The sequence below is a fragment of the Chionomys nivalis genome, chromosome 7 (assembly GCF_950005125.1).
Source record: "Chionomys nivalis chromosome 7, mChiNiv1.1, whole genome shotgun sequence".
Taxonomy (NCBI): domain Eukaryota; kingdom Metazoa; phylum Chordata; class Mammalia; order Rodentia; family Cricetidae; genus Chionomys; species Chionomys nivalis.
The window spans coordinates 85,786,860-85,806,761 of record NC_080092.1 but is presented as its reverse complement, the minus strand read 5'-3'; the positions used below and the strand labels follow the sequence as shown (position 1 = coordinate 85,806,761).

The 19,902-nt window shown below is 39.4% G+C and overlaps 1 protein-coding gene across 4 annotated transcripts in view; it reads right to left on the bottom strand.

Annotated features, from left to right (window-relative positions):
* Tlk2 (tousled like kinase 2) overlaps positions 1 to 19,902 on the bottom strand; it is a 100,789-nt gene that overhangs the window by 9,443 nt on the left and 71,444 nt on the right. For all 4 annotated transcript variants that reach the window (XM_057773333.1, XM_057773332.1, XM_057773335.1 and 1 more), the window contains 7 exons: positions 19,512 to 19,578; positions 17,942 to 18,039; positions 16,066 to 16,147; positions 13,745 to 13,836; positions 7,235 to 7,324; positions 3,970 to 4,139; positions 2,719 to 2,857 (listed from right to left, as the gene is read on the bottom strand). In XM_057773333.1, the coding sequence (XP_057629316.1) occupies positions 2,719 to 2,857; positions 3,970 to 4,139; positions 7,235 to 7,324; positions 13,745 to 13,836; positions 16,066 to 16,147; positions 17,942 to 18,039; positions 19,512 to 19,578 (738 nt within the window). The remainder of the gene's footprint in view (positions 1 to 2,718; positions 2,858 to 3,969; positions 4,140 to 7,234; positions 7,325 to 13,744; positions 13,837 to 16,065; positions 16,148 to 17,941; positions 18,040 to 19,511; positions 19,579 to 19,902) is intronic.

The window sequence follows — 19,902 nt, the reverse complement described above, 5'->3', positions numbered from 1 at the left end:
CACACCTGGATATCACTGGAATCCTAACTCAGATCCTCAAACTGGCAGTGAAAGCAGTCTGAACCACTAAGCCATCTCTCAAAACCCCCAGCTCACGTACCTTAATGTAGAATTCCGGAATAGCTAAAACCCACAATGCCTTATTTAAAATGTTCTAAACCTACTCTCCAGGCTACTTTTATCTCTCTGGGTCATCATCCTAAAAAAATAACATATTGAGGCTGGTGATTATGACACCATTATTACCAGTACACACTTTAAAAAGTTATGCAGCCGGGCAGTGGTGGCACACGCCTTTAATCCCAGCACTTGAGGCAGCAGATCTCTGAGTTTGAGGCCAGCCTGGTCTACAGAGCAAGTTCCAGGACAACCAGGACTATTATACAGAGAACCCCCAACCCCAAAATAAAACAAAACAAAACCTTTATAGAAACTGATAAATTTTAATAGTCTCAGAACGCTCTATCTTTCATTCACTTGGTTATTAAACTTTTGTTTTGTTTTGGTGGGTTTTTTGTTGTTGTTTTGAGACAGGGTCTTTCTACATAGCCCTGGCTATCCTGAAACTATTATGTAGACTAAACTGGCCACAAACTCATAGAAAAAAACATTCATCCCTGCCTCCTGAGTGCTGGGATTAAAGGTGTGTGCCACTACAGCCAGCTCATTTATTTTACTTTTCATTATAGAAAATACTCAAATATAATAACTAAAGTAGAAAGAACACTCAAACAACCAAGTAACCATATTTTCAACAGCCAAGTAGTGGCTCTCTACATCATCTAATAAGCTACTTTGGGGGAAAATATTGTATAATTTTTATTGAAACTTTAATTTCTGATTTCTACAGATTAGCAAAAATAGTACCAGAGAGCAATGACACAGTGACATCATCATCATCGTTTTGTTTTCCTCTTTTTTTTTTTCCTTTTTCTTCTTTCCTTTTTTCTTGAGACAGGGTCTCAGGGTCTCTGTAGTCTGGATAACCTGAAACTCACTATGTAAACCAGGCTGATCTTATATTCATGGAGATCTATCTGCTTCTATCTCCCAGTGCTGGGATTAAAGTGCACATTACTATACTGAGCATATTTTATTATTTTTAATAGCTATTTAAACGTGAGGAAAAGAGTATGTGAGACAGACTGAGAACAATTTTTTTTAAGAACAAACTTACAAGCATAAAATTCAAAATTCCAATGAATTTTCCTGTGGAGTAATCCTTCTGTACACTGTGCAAATTATGCTGTTATTGGTTTAATTAAGAAGCTGACAGGCCAATAGCTAAGTAGGAGAGACTGGGCAGGAGAGTCAGACTAGGAGAATTCTGGGAAGAAGGGTAGAGTCTGAAGTCGCCAGCCAGACACAAAGGGAGCAGGAGATGAATGTGTCATACTAATAAAGGTATTGCCATGTGGCAGAACATAAGTAACAAATATGGGTTAACTTAAAATGCAAGAGCTAGTTAGTAACAAGCCTGAGTAATTAGTATTAAGATTCTGAGTTGTTAATTCGAGAATGACCACCAGAACAGGGAACCTTCTGCCAACAGAACTCATAACAGAGGTACAAACCTCTTCCCCCAAACTACCAACTGTATATAATTTTTGTGTCGCTTAGTGACAGGGAGACTACTCCATAATAACCACTATGGTGAGTAAACACTATAAATATAACTTCTATTTTAAACCTAGAATTTCAAAGTTTTAATTTAAGAACTGACTCTTGACTATAGATACCATTTCCACAAGCACACGGAGCAACAGAAAGCAGTCCACTGCCCACCCAACAGCAGGCTCAGCTAAGGAGAACAGGGTCATTCCTCATGGTCTGAATAGCATGCCTCTTTCATCTGCTTCCTCATAGAGTTCCTTGTTCCTAGACAGAATTCTAAACTCAGGGTCTTCTGAGGCTGGGCTACAACTGCATGTTACCTACCTCTCCTGTAGTGCTATGGAGACATCTCTAAGTTAATCACTTAAAGCAGAATATGGTGTAAGCACCTCAGAATGAGATGGCTAACAGACATGCATACAATTCTGTTAAACTGTGCTCACTTTTCAAATGGAGATTTTATGGAATACCATGGATTTACTTTATTTTTGTTCCCATCCTGATTTTCACAACTCCTTAATTCTTGACTTGACAGTTGCTCATCCACAAACAAATGCCTCATCTTATCAACACAAGGAAAGGGCTCTACTTGAACTGTAAAGAATTCAGGGCCATTCTTTTAGACACATAAACAACCTCAGTCTCTACTGGCTTGTACAGCCAGCACTGGGTAAGACATATACAACTCTAAAAGCCAGAATACATAGTGCTTTCTCAAGGGTTTAAGAACAGAAAGAAAATAGTACAAATTAATACAAAAAGTCAAACTGCTCGGGCTGGAGAGATGGCTCAGAGGTTAAGAGCACTGACTGCTCTTCCAGAGGTCCTGAGTTCAATTCCCAGCAACCACATGGTGGCTTACAGCCATCTACAATGAGACCTGGCGCCCCCTTCTGGCTTGCAGGCACACGTGGAAGGAATGCTATACACATAATAAATAAATAAATAAATAAATAAATATTTTTTTAAAAAGTCAAACTGCTAAAAAAGACAAGGTATTTTGGTTTTAGCAGACTACATAGTATTAAGGATTAAACACCATGGAATCAATCCAATAGAACCACATATGCACCCGCCAACTTGGCAGATCTCCTGGATACCTACCAATAAGTACCAGCACCTTGTGACGTTAGTTCCATGCCATCCACTGAATTGTAGCTATCATCATCCATGATCTTGGAAAGACCAAAATCTGTAATTTTTATCTCTCCACATGCTGTACCATTTACTAAAAGGATATTACCTAAAAAGATAAAAAAAAAAAACTTCATGAATAAACATAAACTTCTTTATTAAGAAAAAAAGACACGTAAGAAGGGAACATGTGAACACTAAACCTTCGGAATAAAGTAAATCTAATTCTGGACACAAGGAGAATCCTCAGTGTCTACCAGAAACTTCTATTTTCTAAGAATTGCCTGTTTAACGTGCCAAAACCCACTCTGGGCACTGTAAATAAAAATGACTTGCCAAAGTAAAATCATCACTTATACAGTTTGGCTTAAAAAAAAAGGTGGGAAAATTTCACATGAACTTCTATGTGATCTTTGGGCTGGAAAGCTTAGACTAGCAATGTCAGGGAGGTGCGGGTGGAGATACAAAGAAAATATGCTTGGGAACAAAACACGGTGCCACAGCGCCACCTGCTCCTACGGCAGGAAAATGTGGTGACTTCAGTGACTGCAGCCATCTCCAAAACAAAATCACTTTACTATAAATGATTTTCCGGACATGTCAATTATGTCAGAACACAACATAAAGGGCAGTGAGTGGTGAGCTTTTGTACACAGCTACCAGAAGAGCAAGGCTTCCACAGCCCTGCCTAAAGGAGACGGTAGAAACTAGGTTCTTAATACCCACATTCCACTCGACAGCCATTTACATGAGGCATACATAACCAAAACCAACAACAACAACAAAAAACGCCAGCTGAAGATGATAAAAAATAAGGGACAAAAAGCTCTTTGCTTTTTCCTGATGACTACAAAGTTAAATGATAATTCAAAAAGATGGAAAACTGCTGGGACTTAAGGAAATGAGGCATACGTGTTCATATCAGGGAGACCTGAGACAAAGGAACTGCTTCACAGTGTGAGCAATGGGAAAACAAAACGGAACTTGCAAAAACAGCTGTTTCTAAATGACATCATGGGTTTTCCTGGTTCAGCACACAAAGGCATTATTTCTCCAGAGAATTTAATCCAACCCACCCACCCACCACCTACACCCAGCATTGGGCGGCCAGGACTCCTTTCTTCCCACACCTACCCAGGCATCCTTCTTGGCTCCTATCAAATTCTTTGATGCAATACACTTACAAGTCTATTAATAATGTCTCCTAAAATTTAGGCATACCTGGTTTGAGGTCATAGTGTATGATGGGAGGTTTTATTTCATTTAAGTACTTTAAAGCATTCACAATCTGCATAATAATGGATCGGGCCTCTTTCTCCGACATTAATTTGTGCTGTTTCAGGTAGAAGTCCAGATCGTTTCCTTCACAGTATTCTAATACTGTACAAAACCTGAAGACACACAAACCAGCATTTACCAGTGGAGTAAGGAGCAGATTAAACTATCTAAACCACTGCCAGCAAAGACTCAGGTATCACAGCATCTCACTCCTTTCCTCCATGTTCCTTAATACTCTTCTAGCCAGCAGCAGCTGCCAGCAAGCTCACAGGAAGAGAAGTGCTTGCTCTCTTGCAGACGAGTCTCTGGAATCTCCACATTGGCATCAACTGTGCCAAAGTTCACTGTGGCATATCCCTATTAAGGACACTGATAAGAACTATGTTTGAGCTGGCCCTCCCCTTGTAGCAGGGCCTCCACTGCATACCCATACCATGTACTCATTACTAACAGTCATCACACAACTGTCCTTGCAGGTGTTTTATATAATCCCGAGTGCCCAGGTCTCAAGAACTGGTTGTATACTATATCTGGCACAAGACTACACAAATGTGTTGTTATATGGTATGGGTTCTTTTACTTTCATTTATGCCAAAACACAACACACACACCCATTTAAAATTACACACCACTGTTGACACTACAGGCAATGAACCTATCTTCCAAAATGTTCAAACTGATGTATTACTTGAATATTCCTGAGAGATGAATAACTAGGTCAGATTTATCAGTCAGGACTTAACCAGTAATAAAAACCACTTCAATACTAAAGCCAAAGAGCTTCAATTCATAGATTGAAGCTCTAAGAAGACAAACTGTCTAGTGAGGCGCCCTAAAGCCAGAGGGTCCTAGGAAGTTGGTACCGTGAGAATGTAGGTCACAAGAGAACTAGAACCGTGTGCTTGACCACTCACTGACACAGCTGACCCCCTGATGCAGAGGAAGGAAGGAAAACGGTGAGCAGCTATAGGCTGAACTTCAAGCTGCACTACAACGGACTACAAAAAGATTTGCAGAATCTCAGAAATGAACAATAAACTATGCTTTTTATGAAACCTGTGAGGCATGCGGACACTCTTGAGCATGTAGTTGCTTTGGGGTCGGGGGGTAATAGGGTTTCTCTCTGTAACAGCCCAAGCTGTCCTGGAACTAGCACTGTAGACCAGCTGGGATTAAAGCCATGCACCAACGCCTGGCCTGAGCATGTACCTGAAATGTTCATTCTCTGACTGAGATGCTGATATCTGAGTTGGACTCTTGTGGGTTGATTCTTTGGCCCACAAGCAAGCTAGAAATAAAATCTAACTTTATACATCTAAATGACTCTAAAAAGATGTTCTAAACAACAATCTGACTTGTTTGAGCTAAAAACATAATATGAAAAACATAATAAGAGTAGTATAAAATTACTATCACATTGAAATGTGTATACAATTCAAACCAAAAGATAATTCAAGTCATTATATTTATTTTCAAAATAGTTTTAGTATTTATACTTCACAGGAGAATCTATCTAGTTAGTATTCAAGGAATCTACTGAAAGCAAAATAGTAACAGCAGACTGGAGACTCGACCAGGGCTCTCACCCTTGGTATCTAAGTACACTATGTTTCTGAGCTCTACCTATGACACACAACAAGGGTATAGTACGCAAAGGCTCCTTAATGAGAAGGGAAAAGTTTGAGCATGTAGGAGAAAGGACAAGCAAGTATTGTTTCCACAGGAAACATGGAATTTCCTGGATATATCTCTACACATGGGCTGTCTGTCTGAGAGAGTCCGGGTGAATAGACCAAAACTCCTGGACACTGCCTTGGGAGACTGAGAGAACACCTGAAGGTCGGACCTAAGGTATCTTACTTTCTCCTGACGCGGGTCTGAAAAGGTTCCAAATGCTGAAATATCTGTAAACCTGAATAAGTCCAAAGGCTCTGCAGTGCACTGACCTGTATATTACATACAGGATTATCAAGAGTACCAAAGGTCTCTCAGAAGTAATTTCATTTTTCTGATACTCAACAATTGGTCTACACATCAAGAAGGCTGAGCACTAAGATTCCTCCCAATCCTAAAATCTAAATCCCAATTTTTAAAGGCCCATGAACCTGCATGCCAACCTGCAGCATGGGCTGTCTTTACATGTATCACATTAATCCTTGTTTTAGGGTAACAAAACACTGTTGTACTTAAGGCTCACGGGATTCATCAGTCTTTATGGTGGGGCAGAGTTCTCTTCAACAGTTTACACGTGTTAGACCTGCTAGTGACATGTCAGCACCAATGCCTAAAGACTGACTGCTACATTTTCAGGAATTTTGTAAGCTGGAAGCTAATATTTGTAAGACTAAACAAAGTGTGATAAATCCATACAACACAATGTAACCTGGCTATAAGAAGGGATGAACTATTGACACACAAATATAAAAGTGTGGACCTTAATAAATCACAAACATCACATACATGATTCCACTCATAAAGAGTCTAGAACAGGACATCTAAAGGTGACAGAGAGTACTGCTTAAGTAGAGGGAAAGTAAAATGGAGAAGTGACAGTAAAAAGGTTCAGCTTTCTTCTGAGAATAAAAATGTCCTAAAATGATCTTGGATAATGGCTATGTATATCTAGGACACACGTGAAAACCCACTCAACTGTGTACTTTACACGGGTGAATCACATGGTATATATATTAGAATAAAGTCTATTTTAAGTTGGTACCTTAAAATTGCACGAAGTGGAAATACTTATGACATAGATACGGACAATGAACCTTATCTCCCTCCCCATCAAGCTAATTGTAAAGTGTTTACTAGCATACAGGGTCCTTGTCCTTTAGCCAACAGATGTCTGGCTGACCCAAATCTGAATAATGTATGATTATTTGACTGTAAATTGGGGCTGGAGAGGTGGCTCCATGGCTAAGGGCACTGACTGCTCTTCCAGAGGTCCTGAGTTCAATTCCCAGCAACCACATGGTGGCTTACAACCATCTATAATGGGATCTGGTGTGCTCTTATGGCATAAATGCACACATGTAGCTAGAACACTCATATACATAAATAAGCCTTTAAAAAAGATATATCCTATTGACTGTAAATTAATAAATTTAGTTCACTTAGAAAACATTTCCCAGGTCCAGATTTAAGCTCCATTCCATTAGTACTTAATACATCAAGAAAATAAGGTAAGGAAAAATGGTGTAGGACTTACGAGTCAGTGTCCAATGAAAAGTAATCATACAGCTTCACTATTCTAGGATGATCCAGCTCTTTGTGAATCCGGTATTCCCTACATGCATGCCTGTAAACAGAAGAGAAATATAACAAGAAAGCACTGGCCTGCTTTTTAGAACTCACCCTAATCTCTCTACCATTTCCCATTTCGACATGTTCATTTGTCTGTTCCATTTACATCCATCTCGTCATCTCACCTACTTACTCTTTTCATGCATTCTATTTTCTCTAATGATCTCTATCTAGTCACTGATTAAATAGTAGATGCTCCAACATTTCTTAAATGAATGGATGCCGATCTCTTTCAAGACCCTTCTGTGGCAACCACAAGTCTTTCACGTTAATCTTCAAGTACTAAAAATCACAGTCTTTCCCTCTCTTCCAAAGTGATGCTTCCAGGGGCTGGGGAAATGGCTAACTGCCAAAGTGCCTGCCTGCTTTACAAGTATGAGGACCAGAGTATGAATTCCAGTACCACATACCCATCTGTACACCAGCCTCAGAAGATGGATACACAGAATGTCTAAAGCAAGCTGGCAAGAACACTAGCCAGACCACAAGTTCTGGGTGTGACTAAGACCCTATCTCATAAGGTGAAGAATGATGGAAGATAATTACTGACATCAACTTTAGGCCTCCACATGCACACACAGTCATATGCACACCACCCACGTGCACAGGCATGCACACGCACACACACATGCACACACGTATGCACACACAAAGGAAAACAAAACAAGATACTTCCTACCTGCATGTTGATAACCTGGGGTCAAACTAAGTTTGTAAACTACTTGAATTAATGGGTTAAACGATAAATCAACTAGCAGTTATTTTTATTTTTGAATTTCACTACTTAAAAATGTGCTTGCATTGGATATGTACAGACTTTTCAGTATTTACACAGTATTTATGTTTAAGTATGGTATGTCATTTTACATGCTATCTGAAGATTCTGGTACCTGTGGAGGTTCTAGAACATATCCTCTTTGCATACTATGGATGATCATATTAATATTTTTGATTTCTCATTTTCTGAGGTAAGGTTTTACTATGTAGCCCTTGTTGGCCTGAACTTACTATAGAGGAGACTGGCCGGAACTTGCTGCAATCCTCTTACATCTGTCTCTTAAGTGTTGCCATTATAAGAATGCACCACCACAAAAGGTTTCACTTAAAACAACAAAAACTCTTTTTGAGGTCACTACATGCTCTGCAGGTAAAGGTTCTTTCAGCCGAGCCTGACAATCTGAGTTCACTCCCTGAGACCCACATGGTGGGAGGAGAGAACTGACTTCCAAAAGTTGTCCTTTAACCTCATAGTGCTGTGGCACACATACATATACCATAGACAGACAGACAGACAGATAGGCAGACAGATAAGTGAATAAGTACTTAAATAAATGGAATAAAAGAAGCTTTATAAAGCATCTTTCAGCTGGATAGTAGTGGCACATGCTTTTAATCCCAACACTCGGGAGGCAGAGGCAGGCAGATCTCTATGAGTTTGAGGCAACCTGGTCTACAGAGTGCCAGGACAGTCAGAGATACACCGAGAAACCTTGTCTCAAAAAAAAAAAAGAAAGAAAGAAAGAAAGAAAGAAAGAAAGAAAGAAAGAAAGAAAGAAAGAAAGAAAGAAAAAAGAAAGAAGGAAAGGAAAAATACCTTTCTAGTTTAAAATAATAAAGCTATGAACAAACTATACTATATATAACATGTGAAATATGTATCAGCCACATAATGGGGGAGATGGCTTAGTCAACTTGCCTTGCTAGTAAGAAGGACCCAAGCTCAAAAAAACTGGGTGTGATGACACATGGCTGTGGCCCTACTGCTGGAGAAACAGAGACAGGTTGGTCCTGGAGTTCTCTGGTCAATCAGCCTAGTCCACTTCGTTGAGTTTTAGGTCAAACGAAAGACCAAAGTGATGGCTTCTGGGAAACACATGAGGCTATCTTCTAGTCTTCACATGTAGGCTCACACACATGCATATACATCTATATGCACAAGAACACCTGCACACAGAGTAAGAGGTGTGCATGCATATGCAGACAAACAGACCACATACACAAAGAGTACCGACACACATGAATATGGTTATATCACATACATACCAAAAAGTTTTAAAAGTGGTTCTTACTTAGCGAGACAGTAACTAGAAACTACTTTAAGTAATTTATAGTACATTTGAGATGTTTTGCTTAAGGCAAAAGTCAGAAAGGAGAAATTTTCTATAGAATAAATGAAAACAAAAACAAAACAGTGATGGTTTCTGAAGCTGGTATGTTCTGAACCAAAAAGTATATATCAAACACTTAACTTTAAAAAATTAAATTAAGGGGGCTGGAGAGATGGCTCAGAGGTTAAGAGCACTCACTGCTCTTCCAGAGGTCCTGAGTTCAATTCCCAGCAACCACATAGTGGCTCATAACCATCTGTAATGAGGTCTGGTACCCTCTTCTGCCCTGCAAGCATACATACAAGCAGAACACTGTATATTAATAAATAAATAAAGATTTATTTTAAAAAATTAAAATTTAAGCCAGGCGGTAGTTGCGTATGCCTTTATACCAACACTCGAGAGGCAGAGGCAGGCGGATCTCTGTAAGTTTGAGGCCAGAGCACATGAATTCAGATATATATTTACAGATTGCTTTATATGTAACTTTTCCTATTGTAAAAATTTTATTATGTTTTGGGAAATTAAAGAAATATAGCAGGGAAGAAGAAATGATTCAGTGGTAAAGTGTCTGTTGTGCAGGCTCAAGTACCCAGGTTGGGACTCTCCAGTACTTATGAAACAAAGTCAGACATAGCACACAAGAGCTTCAGTGCTGGGGGATAGGGACATGGAGAACTTGGCAGGGTGGGCAAGCCAGTAGTCCAAAAACTCAAGATACAGTGAGATACACTGTCTCCAAAAAGCGAGAGTGAGAGAGAGAGAGGGGGGGGGGGGGGAGAGGGAGAGGGAGAGAGAGAGAGAGAGAGAGAATGTGGTGAAATGGCTCAACACTAAAATCACTTACTATCTGGTAATCTTGAGTTCTGTCTCGAGAGTCTACATGGTTGGGGAGAAATGATTCCCAAGGCCTGTTTTATAACATTTTACATCATGTCATGTTAAATGTGCGCAATGTAAACACTCACAATCATAATTTTAAGATTTTTTGGATTAAAAAAACAAGTCCTAAGATGGACAATGACTGAGAAGATACTCACTTGATGTCTACTGCTTGGCTTCCATATGAATGTGCACACATCCACCATCATCCCAATTCCACCTCACCCACTCCTACACAAACTAATCTAGTGATCTGTCATGTTCATATGGCAAGAATAATATAGCAAGTTTATATTTTGCTTATAGAAGAAGGAAAGGAATTGGGTGTGATTGTGTACAATTATATTCTTACTTGGGAAGTGGAAAGAAGAGAAGCTGAAGGTCATCCTCAGCTACATATCCAATAAAAGCCTAGCCCTGGGTTACATAAGACCCTGCCTCAATCACCCTCCCTCAACTCCAAACGGCAAAGACAGGAATATATCTCAAAACTCAACAAAATAAGGTTTTATTTTCTTCGAGGTTCTTCTGAGTCAAATAAATGATCTTACTCCAAACAAAAGTGGAAATTACCTCCCCAATGGAAAAACTATAAGGACTTACTAGGTAAGGTGATGTTACCAACATGGTGGTATATTTCCTCTTCAGTATTAACCTCATGTTATATCAAAGCATTCTTCAGAATCTATTATATACTTGATCTATGTCAAGTTTAGAGATGCTAATGGCACTTAACCAATTCACTTTTTTAAAAATTAGATTTACTTACTGAGTTACCGGTAGTTGTGAGCCACCATGTGGGTGCTAGGGACTGAACCTGGGCTCTCTGCAAGAGCAACAAGTGCTCTTAACTGATGAGCCATCCCTCCAGTCCCTACTTACATTATTTATAGCACAGGGTTCAAAGCAGGATTCCCTGTCACTTAGCAGAATCAAAGGTGGAAGTGTTGAAGAGTTCCTCCCAAGCACCTGGGAAATGGCCCTGACAGAGGGCTCCACAGACACTCAGATGCCACTATTCCCCTTGAGGAGAAGAGTGAGAAGGGACCACACCCAGCTCTGGTTAGAGGAGCAAAGTTTAGACATAGGAAGCAATGTCAGTTTATCGGTCTATCTCCTTCTCCCTGACTCATTTTTATTTAGATGTATGAATGATAGTCTGTGCATGGGGGTGGGGTGGTTCCATGTGTATGTGCATTTGTAGAGGTCAGAGGAAAGGATCAGATACCCCGGAACTGGAGTTACAGTTGGTTGTAAGCCACCCAACATGGTGATGGAAACTGAACTCAGGATCTCTGGAAGAGTAAGTGCTCTGAACCAGAGCCATCTCTCAGCCCCTCACTTGATCTATTTCCAGCAGAGAGATAAGAGAAAGACAATCAGTTGGCTGGGCATGGTAGCACATATTTGGAGTCCTAACACTTACAGGAGACAGAGGCAGGAGAATCGCTTTAAGTTTGAGGGCAGCTTAGTCTATGTCATGAGACCCTGTCTCAAAGAAGTAAAAGGAAAACTCAAACAGAACATCTCAACCAATAACCACCAGGGCTCAAACTGCTTAAGTATACCAAGGAGGGACCAGGACCCAGATTTGATCCATTTCAAATGGCCAGATGAGCTGAATGACCTTCCAAAGTCAGGGTCAGCCTAAAAGCTAGATTGGGAGTCTACAACTTGGCAAAATATGTACAGGTCCCAGCACAGAAATTATGTTCTCAAAGTTGATCAAACTTGGTCCCTAGAACCAACTATTTTACAGAGGCCAATGTAGAGGTAAGCTACAGAATAGGCTCCAAGGACACCTATGGGATACCTGTAAAGGTGCATGCTCTGGTTCAACACCCTTAGCCACTCCTACAAGTCTCAATACAGCAAGGACAATTTTCATTAATAACTGGCCAGAACATGTAGTTTCCTTCTCTAAAGTGTTCATGGCATTCACTAATGCATGCCATTCATCCATGATGTCAAGTGACTGGAATGCACTTTTAATAATGTATCTGGCTCCTCAGGAACATCTGGGCTGCAGCTGCTTGTAGGGTACTGTGCATAAGGCATATATATATATATATATATATATATATATATATATATATATATACATATATATATATATATAACCCCTTGTCCTCCCTCTCACACAGCACTGAGCTCTACCAATCAGTGTGGTAGGCCCCTGGTGTACAACAGGTCTAAAGCAAGAGTTGCCCCAGTCCAGACATGAACTGTTTGTTGAGAAACTACTTGATTTTCCTTTTAAGACTCAGAAGTTAAGAAAAAGGCTTCTTCAATCCTTATTTATTTATTTTGTCCTCCAAAGTCTTATGAAGAAAAAACAGCAAAACACAAAGGTTGTCTCCATAACAGGAACCATGTGTTACTGTCCAAGGGGCTTGTCTCCTCCTTTCAGGGACAGAACCTGTCTCATTCAACACTTACATCTACCACAATGAGACAAAACTGCTCAGTAGGGAATCTAATAAGCAAATTAAGTCTGGAGTTTCCAAAGCAAATGAGCCATGAACTCCAGTTTTCAGAAGCTCGGGAGGGACTATGGCAAAACCCAACATTAGTGGATCAAAGAAATCCACAGCTGCATATGCAGTAACTACGTAGTAACCTGAGCTACTACATAACCTGCATATGTAGTAACCTGAGGAAACTGCCCCCTTATCCTTTTCAGTCTAGGGACAAAGGAGGACTACCACTTTACTGATGTTCTCAAGAGAGACAACCATAGGAAGTAGAGCACGAAAATCACAGAAGTTTTTTGTTGTTTCTGAGGGGTTTTTTTTGTTGTTGTTGTTGTTTTGTTTTTTGAGACAGGGTTTCTCAGTAGCTATTGAGCCAGTCCTAGAACTCACTCTGTAGACCAGGCTGGTCTCGAACTCACAGAGATCCACCTGCCTTTGTTTCCTGAGTGCTGAGATTAAAGGTGTTTGCTACCACACACTGCCTGGCAAATCAAGAGAATTTTGAGGTGGCAAACAGACAAGTCAAAGAAAAGAAAGAACATTGTACTAAGGGGCTAAAGTCAAGCATGTACCACTGAGGCACAGCAGGACTCTATCCTTTTAACCCCACTGTCTCCTTCCCATACCATTGGGCATTCTCACTGACTTTCTGAAGGCAAACAATGGTTTCTGGTGCTTTCCTTGCTTAATATAGCTGTCATTAGAGACAACAGAAGGGGAGTTAGAAATATGGGCTTCAGATTGAGGTATGGTTGCATCTAAATTTAGCTTCTAATGGTTTCGGTTTTCTAACAGTTTTCTCATTGGTAAGATGAGGAGTATATTTCCTTTGCTGGGACAGTTAGGAAGATGAAAGAAAACCAACAACAATTCAACCAAATCTCTTCCATGATGCACAAATCACAGCTATCATCAATGGGTAGCGAAATCAAGCACTTCAGCATCACTTACTTGTGGTAATTCTCCTTTTTCTCATCTCTCCAGTTTTTATTTAACTGGTGAATTTTCACAGCTACGTATCTTTGCTCTGTTAGATCAAACGCCTATTAAAAAAAGGAATATTTATATTTTCCATAAGTACTAACAAGATTTACAGGGAACTGACTTAAAGCTTTTATTAAACAGGTCAACACAAAGTACAAAATACATTATGAAATGAAAGCAGCAGCAAATGACAGCACGTCATGTTTGCTCCAGTGTTGCAACCATCCTCTTGAAACTTGGGATTAGATAATTCATAAGTCTCTAGACACACTGGCACCGTGGGGTTTATAAGACAAGCTTAAGAATACACCACAAGCAGAAGCCAACCCAGGCCCTGACACTTTCTTCAACAATGTTCACTTTGGACACCATCCCTCCCCGTCTAGGACCTTTCTTCTGAGGTTGGCTCTCACCCTCAGAGACCCTAGGGAGCTCACATGTGTCAACACTGTCTCCCTACTTTTGAAATCCTGAAACGTACACTAATGGCTTCCTATACAAAACAACCCAGATGGATATGATCATTGGTATGATCATCACAAAGCATCCCACAACTCGGTATGTTGTGTTTACTAAATAACAGAAACAAAAACAAAACAAAATAAAAAATCCCAACCTTATTATTTAGGGCCACATCTATGTACTGAGTAAAATCAAAGTCTGAATCCCAACAGTAGTGCACAGGAACAGGCTTTCCTGAAGAGCAGCAGTGCTGGCGGGCCTGGCACTGGACAAGCAATGCTTCTCTATCAGTTCTTACAAATGAACACACAGCTGCACAGTATGCCCACCAGGAACAGAGACTATCACTGTTCCACGGGTGTCCCCAATGTTTCTCTAGGAAAGCAATGTCCAAACCAGGGGGGCTGTTATTAGAAATAAGGGACTTGTCACCCAGGCTAACGCAAAATGAGTATATAGTAGAAAAAAAAAGCTTCACAGAAATGAAATAAATATACTTCTCTCATGCTCTTAAAGAATATACCATTGTGACTTTACTCTAAAAACCACTTCAAGATATTAAAAACTAGGTTATATTACACATAGTCTGTGAGAGCACTAATGCTTATCAAAGCCAACAAAAAGGGTAGAAAATTGTGAAAAGAACTTATCTGTGGGAGGAACAATGTTTATGAAAGGAGAGGTTAGCATGGCCCCTTGACAAAGATGGGAATCCTCAGGTCTAGTAACAGGCGTTGGTCAAGGCACGGTCATCTGTTTTGTAGAAGTTAATTACTGTTTTGCTTGTTTGTTTTTAGTTTTTCAAGACAGGGCTTCTCTGTGTAGCCCTGGTGCCCTGGCTGTCCTGGAATTTGTTCTGTAAACCAGACTGGCATCAAACTCACAGAGATCTGCCTGTCTCTACCTCCCAAGTGCTGGGGTTAAAAGCATGTGCCACCATTACCCTGCTGCTAACTCATTTTTAAATGTTTGATTTAAAAAGAAAGGCTTTGCTCAGCCTAGATAATAGAGGAGAGGGTCTTGGTCTGCCTTAAAGTGGGTGCCTGACTTTCTTGACTCCCCAAGGGAAGCCTTACCCTCTCCGAAGAGTGGATGGGAGTAGGGGTAGGGTGGGAGGAAGGAGGGGGAGCGGGACGAAGGGAGGGAGTGGGAACTGGGATTGGTATGTAAAATGAGAAGATTGTTTTAAAAGAATAATAATAAAAAAAGAAAAAAAGACAAAAGTTTTCTTCCAAAGTGGCTACTACACAGGTGATTTGCTAAGTCAGGTACATAAAACCTTCAACAAGCTAGCAATGCCCTCCCTAATCTCAACTCTTTCTAAGGAGCTAGGATAACTATGTCATCAAAGCTCAAGCATGGTACTTGCAAACAAAAGGTGGCCATGTGTCTGTCAGTAAGATTTACCAGCACAGACTTTAAAAGTATAACTAAGTATGAAGAGCATACTGAAAATCTAAGCAGCCCTGCCCTAAAGGCACAGCCATGGTCCACAGTGCTGACAGGTACACATCTGTGAATGTCCTTATTGCCACTGATGTATACACTTCAAAATGACATGGTACTGTACTTGGAAGGCTGAGGCAGGAGAATTGCCAAGAGTTGGAGCCACCCTGAATCACACTGTGAATTTAGAGCCAGTCTGGGCTAAAGTGTGAAAATGTCTTAAAAACAAAATACAAAATTTACTGGAAGCAATTTTCCTGAAGGTCTTAGTCATAAAGCTTTTGAATTTAAACCTACAAATATAAATACATAGTTCTTAATATTAAAAATTTCTACAAATCAATATTACCGTCTCTTTGTACCCAGTTGTTTCTACTTACCTTGTAAACTTCACTGAAACCTCCTCTACCCAAAAGATGTAACAACAAATATCTGTCATTTAGCGTTGGATGATCCTTAAATCTGTGGAAACGGAATATGTAACATCCTGAAGTCAAAGACTATAGTCTTCCACATAAAGCCACTGCTGAGAGTTTGACAACTGATACCAATACAATAAACTATAAACACAAAGTTACACAGCGCAATATAATAAACAATAAAAGTTATTAAAGCCTGATACTGGTTCTAGTCTTAGTAGCCACATCTCAACTTGGGGCTGTTTTTGATCCCATTTCTTTTTCTCACCGTTTTAAAACTATATCAAGTTACAAGGTATTTTTATATTGCCTTAAAAATAAAGCATTTCGTGTGTTTTATGTGAATCCTCCCGCCCCCCATTTTGAGACAGGTTCTTACTGTGTAGTCCTGGTTGGCCTGGAACTCACTATGTAGACCAAGCTGGCTTTGAACTCAAAGAGATCTACTTGCCTCTAGCTCCCAAATGCTGGGATTAAAGTTGTGTATCCCAAATGCTGGGATTAAAGTTGTGTATCACCATACCCAGCTAATTGAGTTTTTGGAGACCGGGCATACTTTGGCCTGGAAATCCCAATCCTCCTGCCTCAACCTGCTGAGCACTGGGGTAACAGGTATGCACCATAATGGCCCGCCTTTATTGGTTTTGAGACAGGGTCTCGTTATACTCTGGCTTTAGCCTCCCAAGTGCTTGGAATACATATAGATTTGTACGAACCAACCCAACTCATTTTTCCCTCTTTAGATAAGTCTATGGTAAATCTAAAACTAGGATACAGTGTATTCCCAAAAGAGATTCTTCCTATAATCTCAGTGCTCTGGAGGCAGAGGGAAAGTGAAGGAAAGCTCAAGGCCAGCCAGGGCTATATAGTGAGACCCTATCTCAAAACCAGAAGTACAAAGACAGCTAGGGTCACAGTTTGGTAGTGGACTGCATGCCTAGTTTGCATGAGGCCTTACACTCCAACTCCAGTACTTTAAAAAAAAAAAAATTAAAACAATCTCCCTATTAATCCTAAAATTCTTTTATTTTGTATTTAAGAAAGCAGTGTGCCTGTGTAATATTATTATATGAAAGTTTAAATTAAGTAGCTCTAGATTTGATTCTTCATTTGGGCTTCTAGTCAAATTAATTTCATTTCTCTAACTCGTTTCCTGATTGATATGTGCAAGATTATGGACTTGTTATGAGGATTAAGTGTGAGATCAAAAGGGCACTTAGACGACTCTTTCCTGATACATAAAGTTCACAAGAAATGGTAAGTGCTGGTACCTTCCACTTGACAGAATAATGGTCATGGTTCACATGGTCAAACAAAAATATTCAAGCCGTAGCTACATAAAAAAAAAAGTTACAGCTTCAGCAACACAAGGAAAGAACTAATCAGTGATGAGAGCCATTTCCCACATGTAAGCTACTTTTCCTGAATTTAGTCACATAAATGGCTTATGAGCAAAGGGAAGTGTGGGTCTATAGTTACTGTGCTAAATTCAAGAGTCGTACTAGTTTACTCAGAAAATGGAAGTCATCTCACTCTTCTACAGCAACACTGTGGCCAATGCTTCCCATTCCTCAAGGCTCCATGGCTACGTCTATATGCCATACCCCATCCACCCTGATAGCTGCCAAGCTCTACTGTGTAAACTTTACTCATGTAAAATGCTGTACAGATACATATACAAGCTTACTTTTTAATACAAACATCATAATTTTGTTCAAAAGGAACTAAACAGACTTTAGATTCATTTGGCAAACTTAGAAGTGAAAACGTTGCTCTGGACCATACAAGTCATAAAATACTCAGCAACCTCCAGCCCATTATAACCCAAGTTGCTTACTGTGAATTATCTTCATTATGTATCCTTTTTAATTCCCTGATATGTAGATTTCTAACCCTTTCTAGCCTTTCCAGCTCTGCCTGGATTTCTGCTTCTTCCTGAAAAGGGGGGGAAAAAAAAAGCTCAGAATCCAGCGAACTTTACCTTTTCATTTAAAAATGACATCTGTTTCACTTGTAAAAAACAAACAGAAGACACGCTGTATTGAAAAGATTAGTCACCCACTCCTCAGATGTAACCTCTGGGAACTTTCCAGGAATGTTTTATGCATACATATACAGACTTTGCAAAAACCTTATAAAAGTCTGGTATGTAGTCTGATTCTCTACTTTTGGTATAGATTATGCTCAATACTTTAAATTCCATTAATTTAATATCTAAGAATTCATATGTATGTGCATGTTCGTGTGTGTTACACATGAAAACTAATGTGACATTCAAAAGTCACCACCAGTAACAATTTATTAGATGCTTATTGACCACCATCATCATAAATAGCATCCACCAATACTGTGGCTACTGAAAGTTTTAAGTTTTTGTTTTTCATTTAGGTGTATGGATCTCTCTATATGCATGCCATGTGTACAGGTGACAGCCAGGGATGTCAGATCTCTGGAACTGAAGTTACAGGCAGTGATGAGCAGCCAGACATGCTGGGAACCAAACTCAGGTCCCCTAAAAGAGCAGCAAGCTCTCTTAACAGCTAAGCCATTTCATCAGCACCTGGGTTGGTCAATAAAAGAGCTTTAAAAAGAACTTCTACATTCTACATTTATGATATTTTGGAGCTAGAGATGTTAGGTCTATGGTAAAGTACTTGTCAAGCATCCTGAAAATCTTGGGTTCAAATGAACACACGCACCCTAACCCACCACCAACAAAAAACACCTCATATCACACACATGAAAATGATAAGCACGGTACACACTGCCCCATTCCTATAATCCCAGTATTTAGGAAGCTGAGACAGGATGATCCTGAGTTCAAGGCCAGCCTGGGCTATGTAACAAGACTGTCTCACAAAAAAAAAAACAAAAAAAAACAAAACAACAACAAAAAACCCAAACACCCCCCCCCCAAAAAAAAACAAAGAGACACCATGTCTCTGACCCTCAATGAAAAGCTATCTCAGTGACTATCGCCAAAAAATTCTTTTAGGTGTTAGAATATGGATGGTGGAATATATTCTCTTCAATTATTTTAGGCAAAAAGAGCTGCTGATGTTACTCAGACTAACACAGGAGTACTTCTATCAATTTCAGACATATTAATCCTGTATATTTAATTTCTGCTTTAAGGACAGTCACTTGGGTAGCTCTATTAATTGATACATTTTCAGCAGATAGGTCACTAGGGTAAAGCATACTCTTACTTAGTGGCTTGCATTGACTTGAAAATGAAAATCCTACTAGACTACAAGCTATGAAAATAAGAGTAGAAATGCAGAATTCTTGCATCATACAAAACTACAATTCTATTTGTCCAAACAGCCAAATCATCTCTATATCAAATGTAAAGTGGAAAAAGTGGAAATTACACCTCTTGAAAAACATTTTTTCATTATACTTACTTTCTTAAGATGACCTAATCTTAGTTTGAAGATTTCTTCTTGTTCATGGTATTCTGCTAAGGTTAACCTGAAAAACAATGGCACAATTTCAGCAAATTATATGAAGTAATAACATGCTTATTTGAACAAAAATGCTCAAAGTATGCTACTAGGGCATATGTGGTTTTCATATTCAATGTGATTAAGAGCCAGCTTATTTAGAAGTCCTCTGATTAAAATTTCAGATAAGATGTGAAGAAGACTCAAAATCCATAAGTTTAATTTAAGGAAAGAAAAAAGAAAAACAAATGAGCCATATTTTTATATTATTTATGAAATATTTGGCAACACGTTACATAAGCCATAATACCCACCTAACAAAATGTTTTAACTATTTAATGAAAATGTAAAA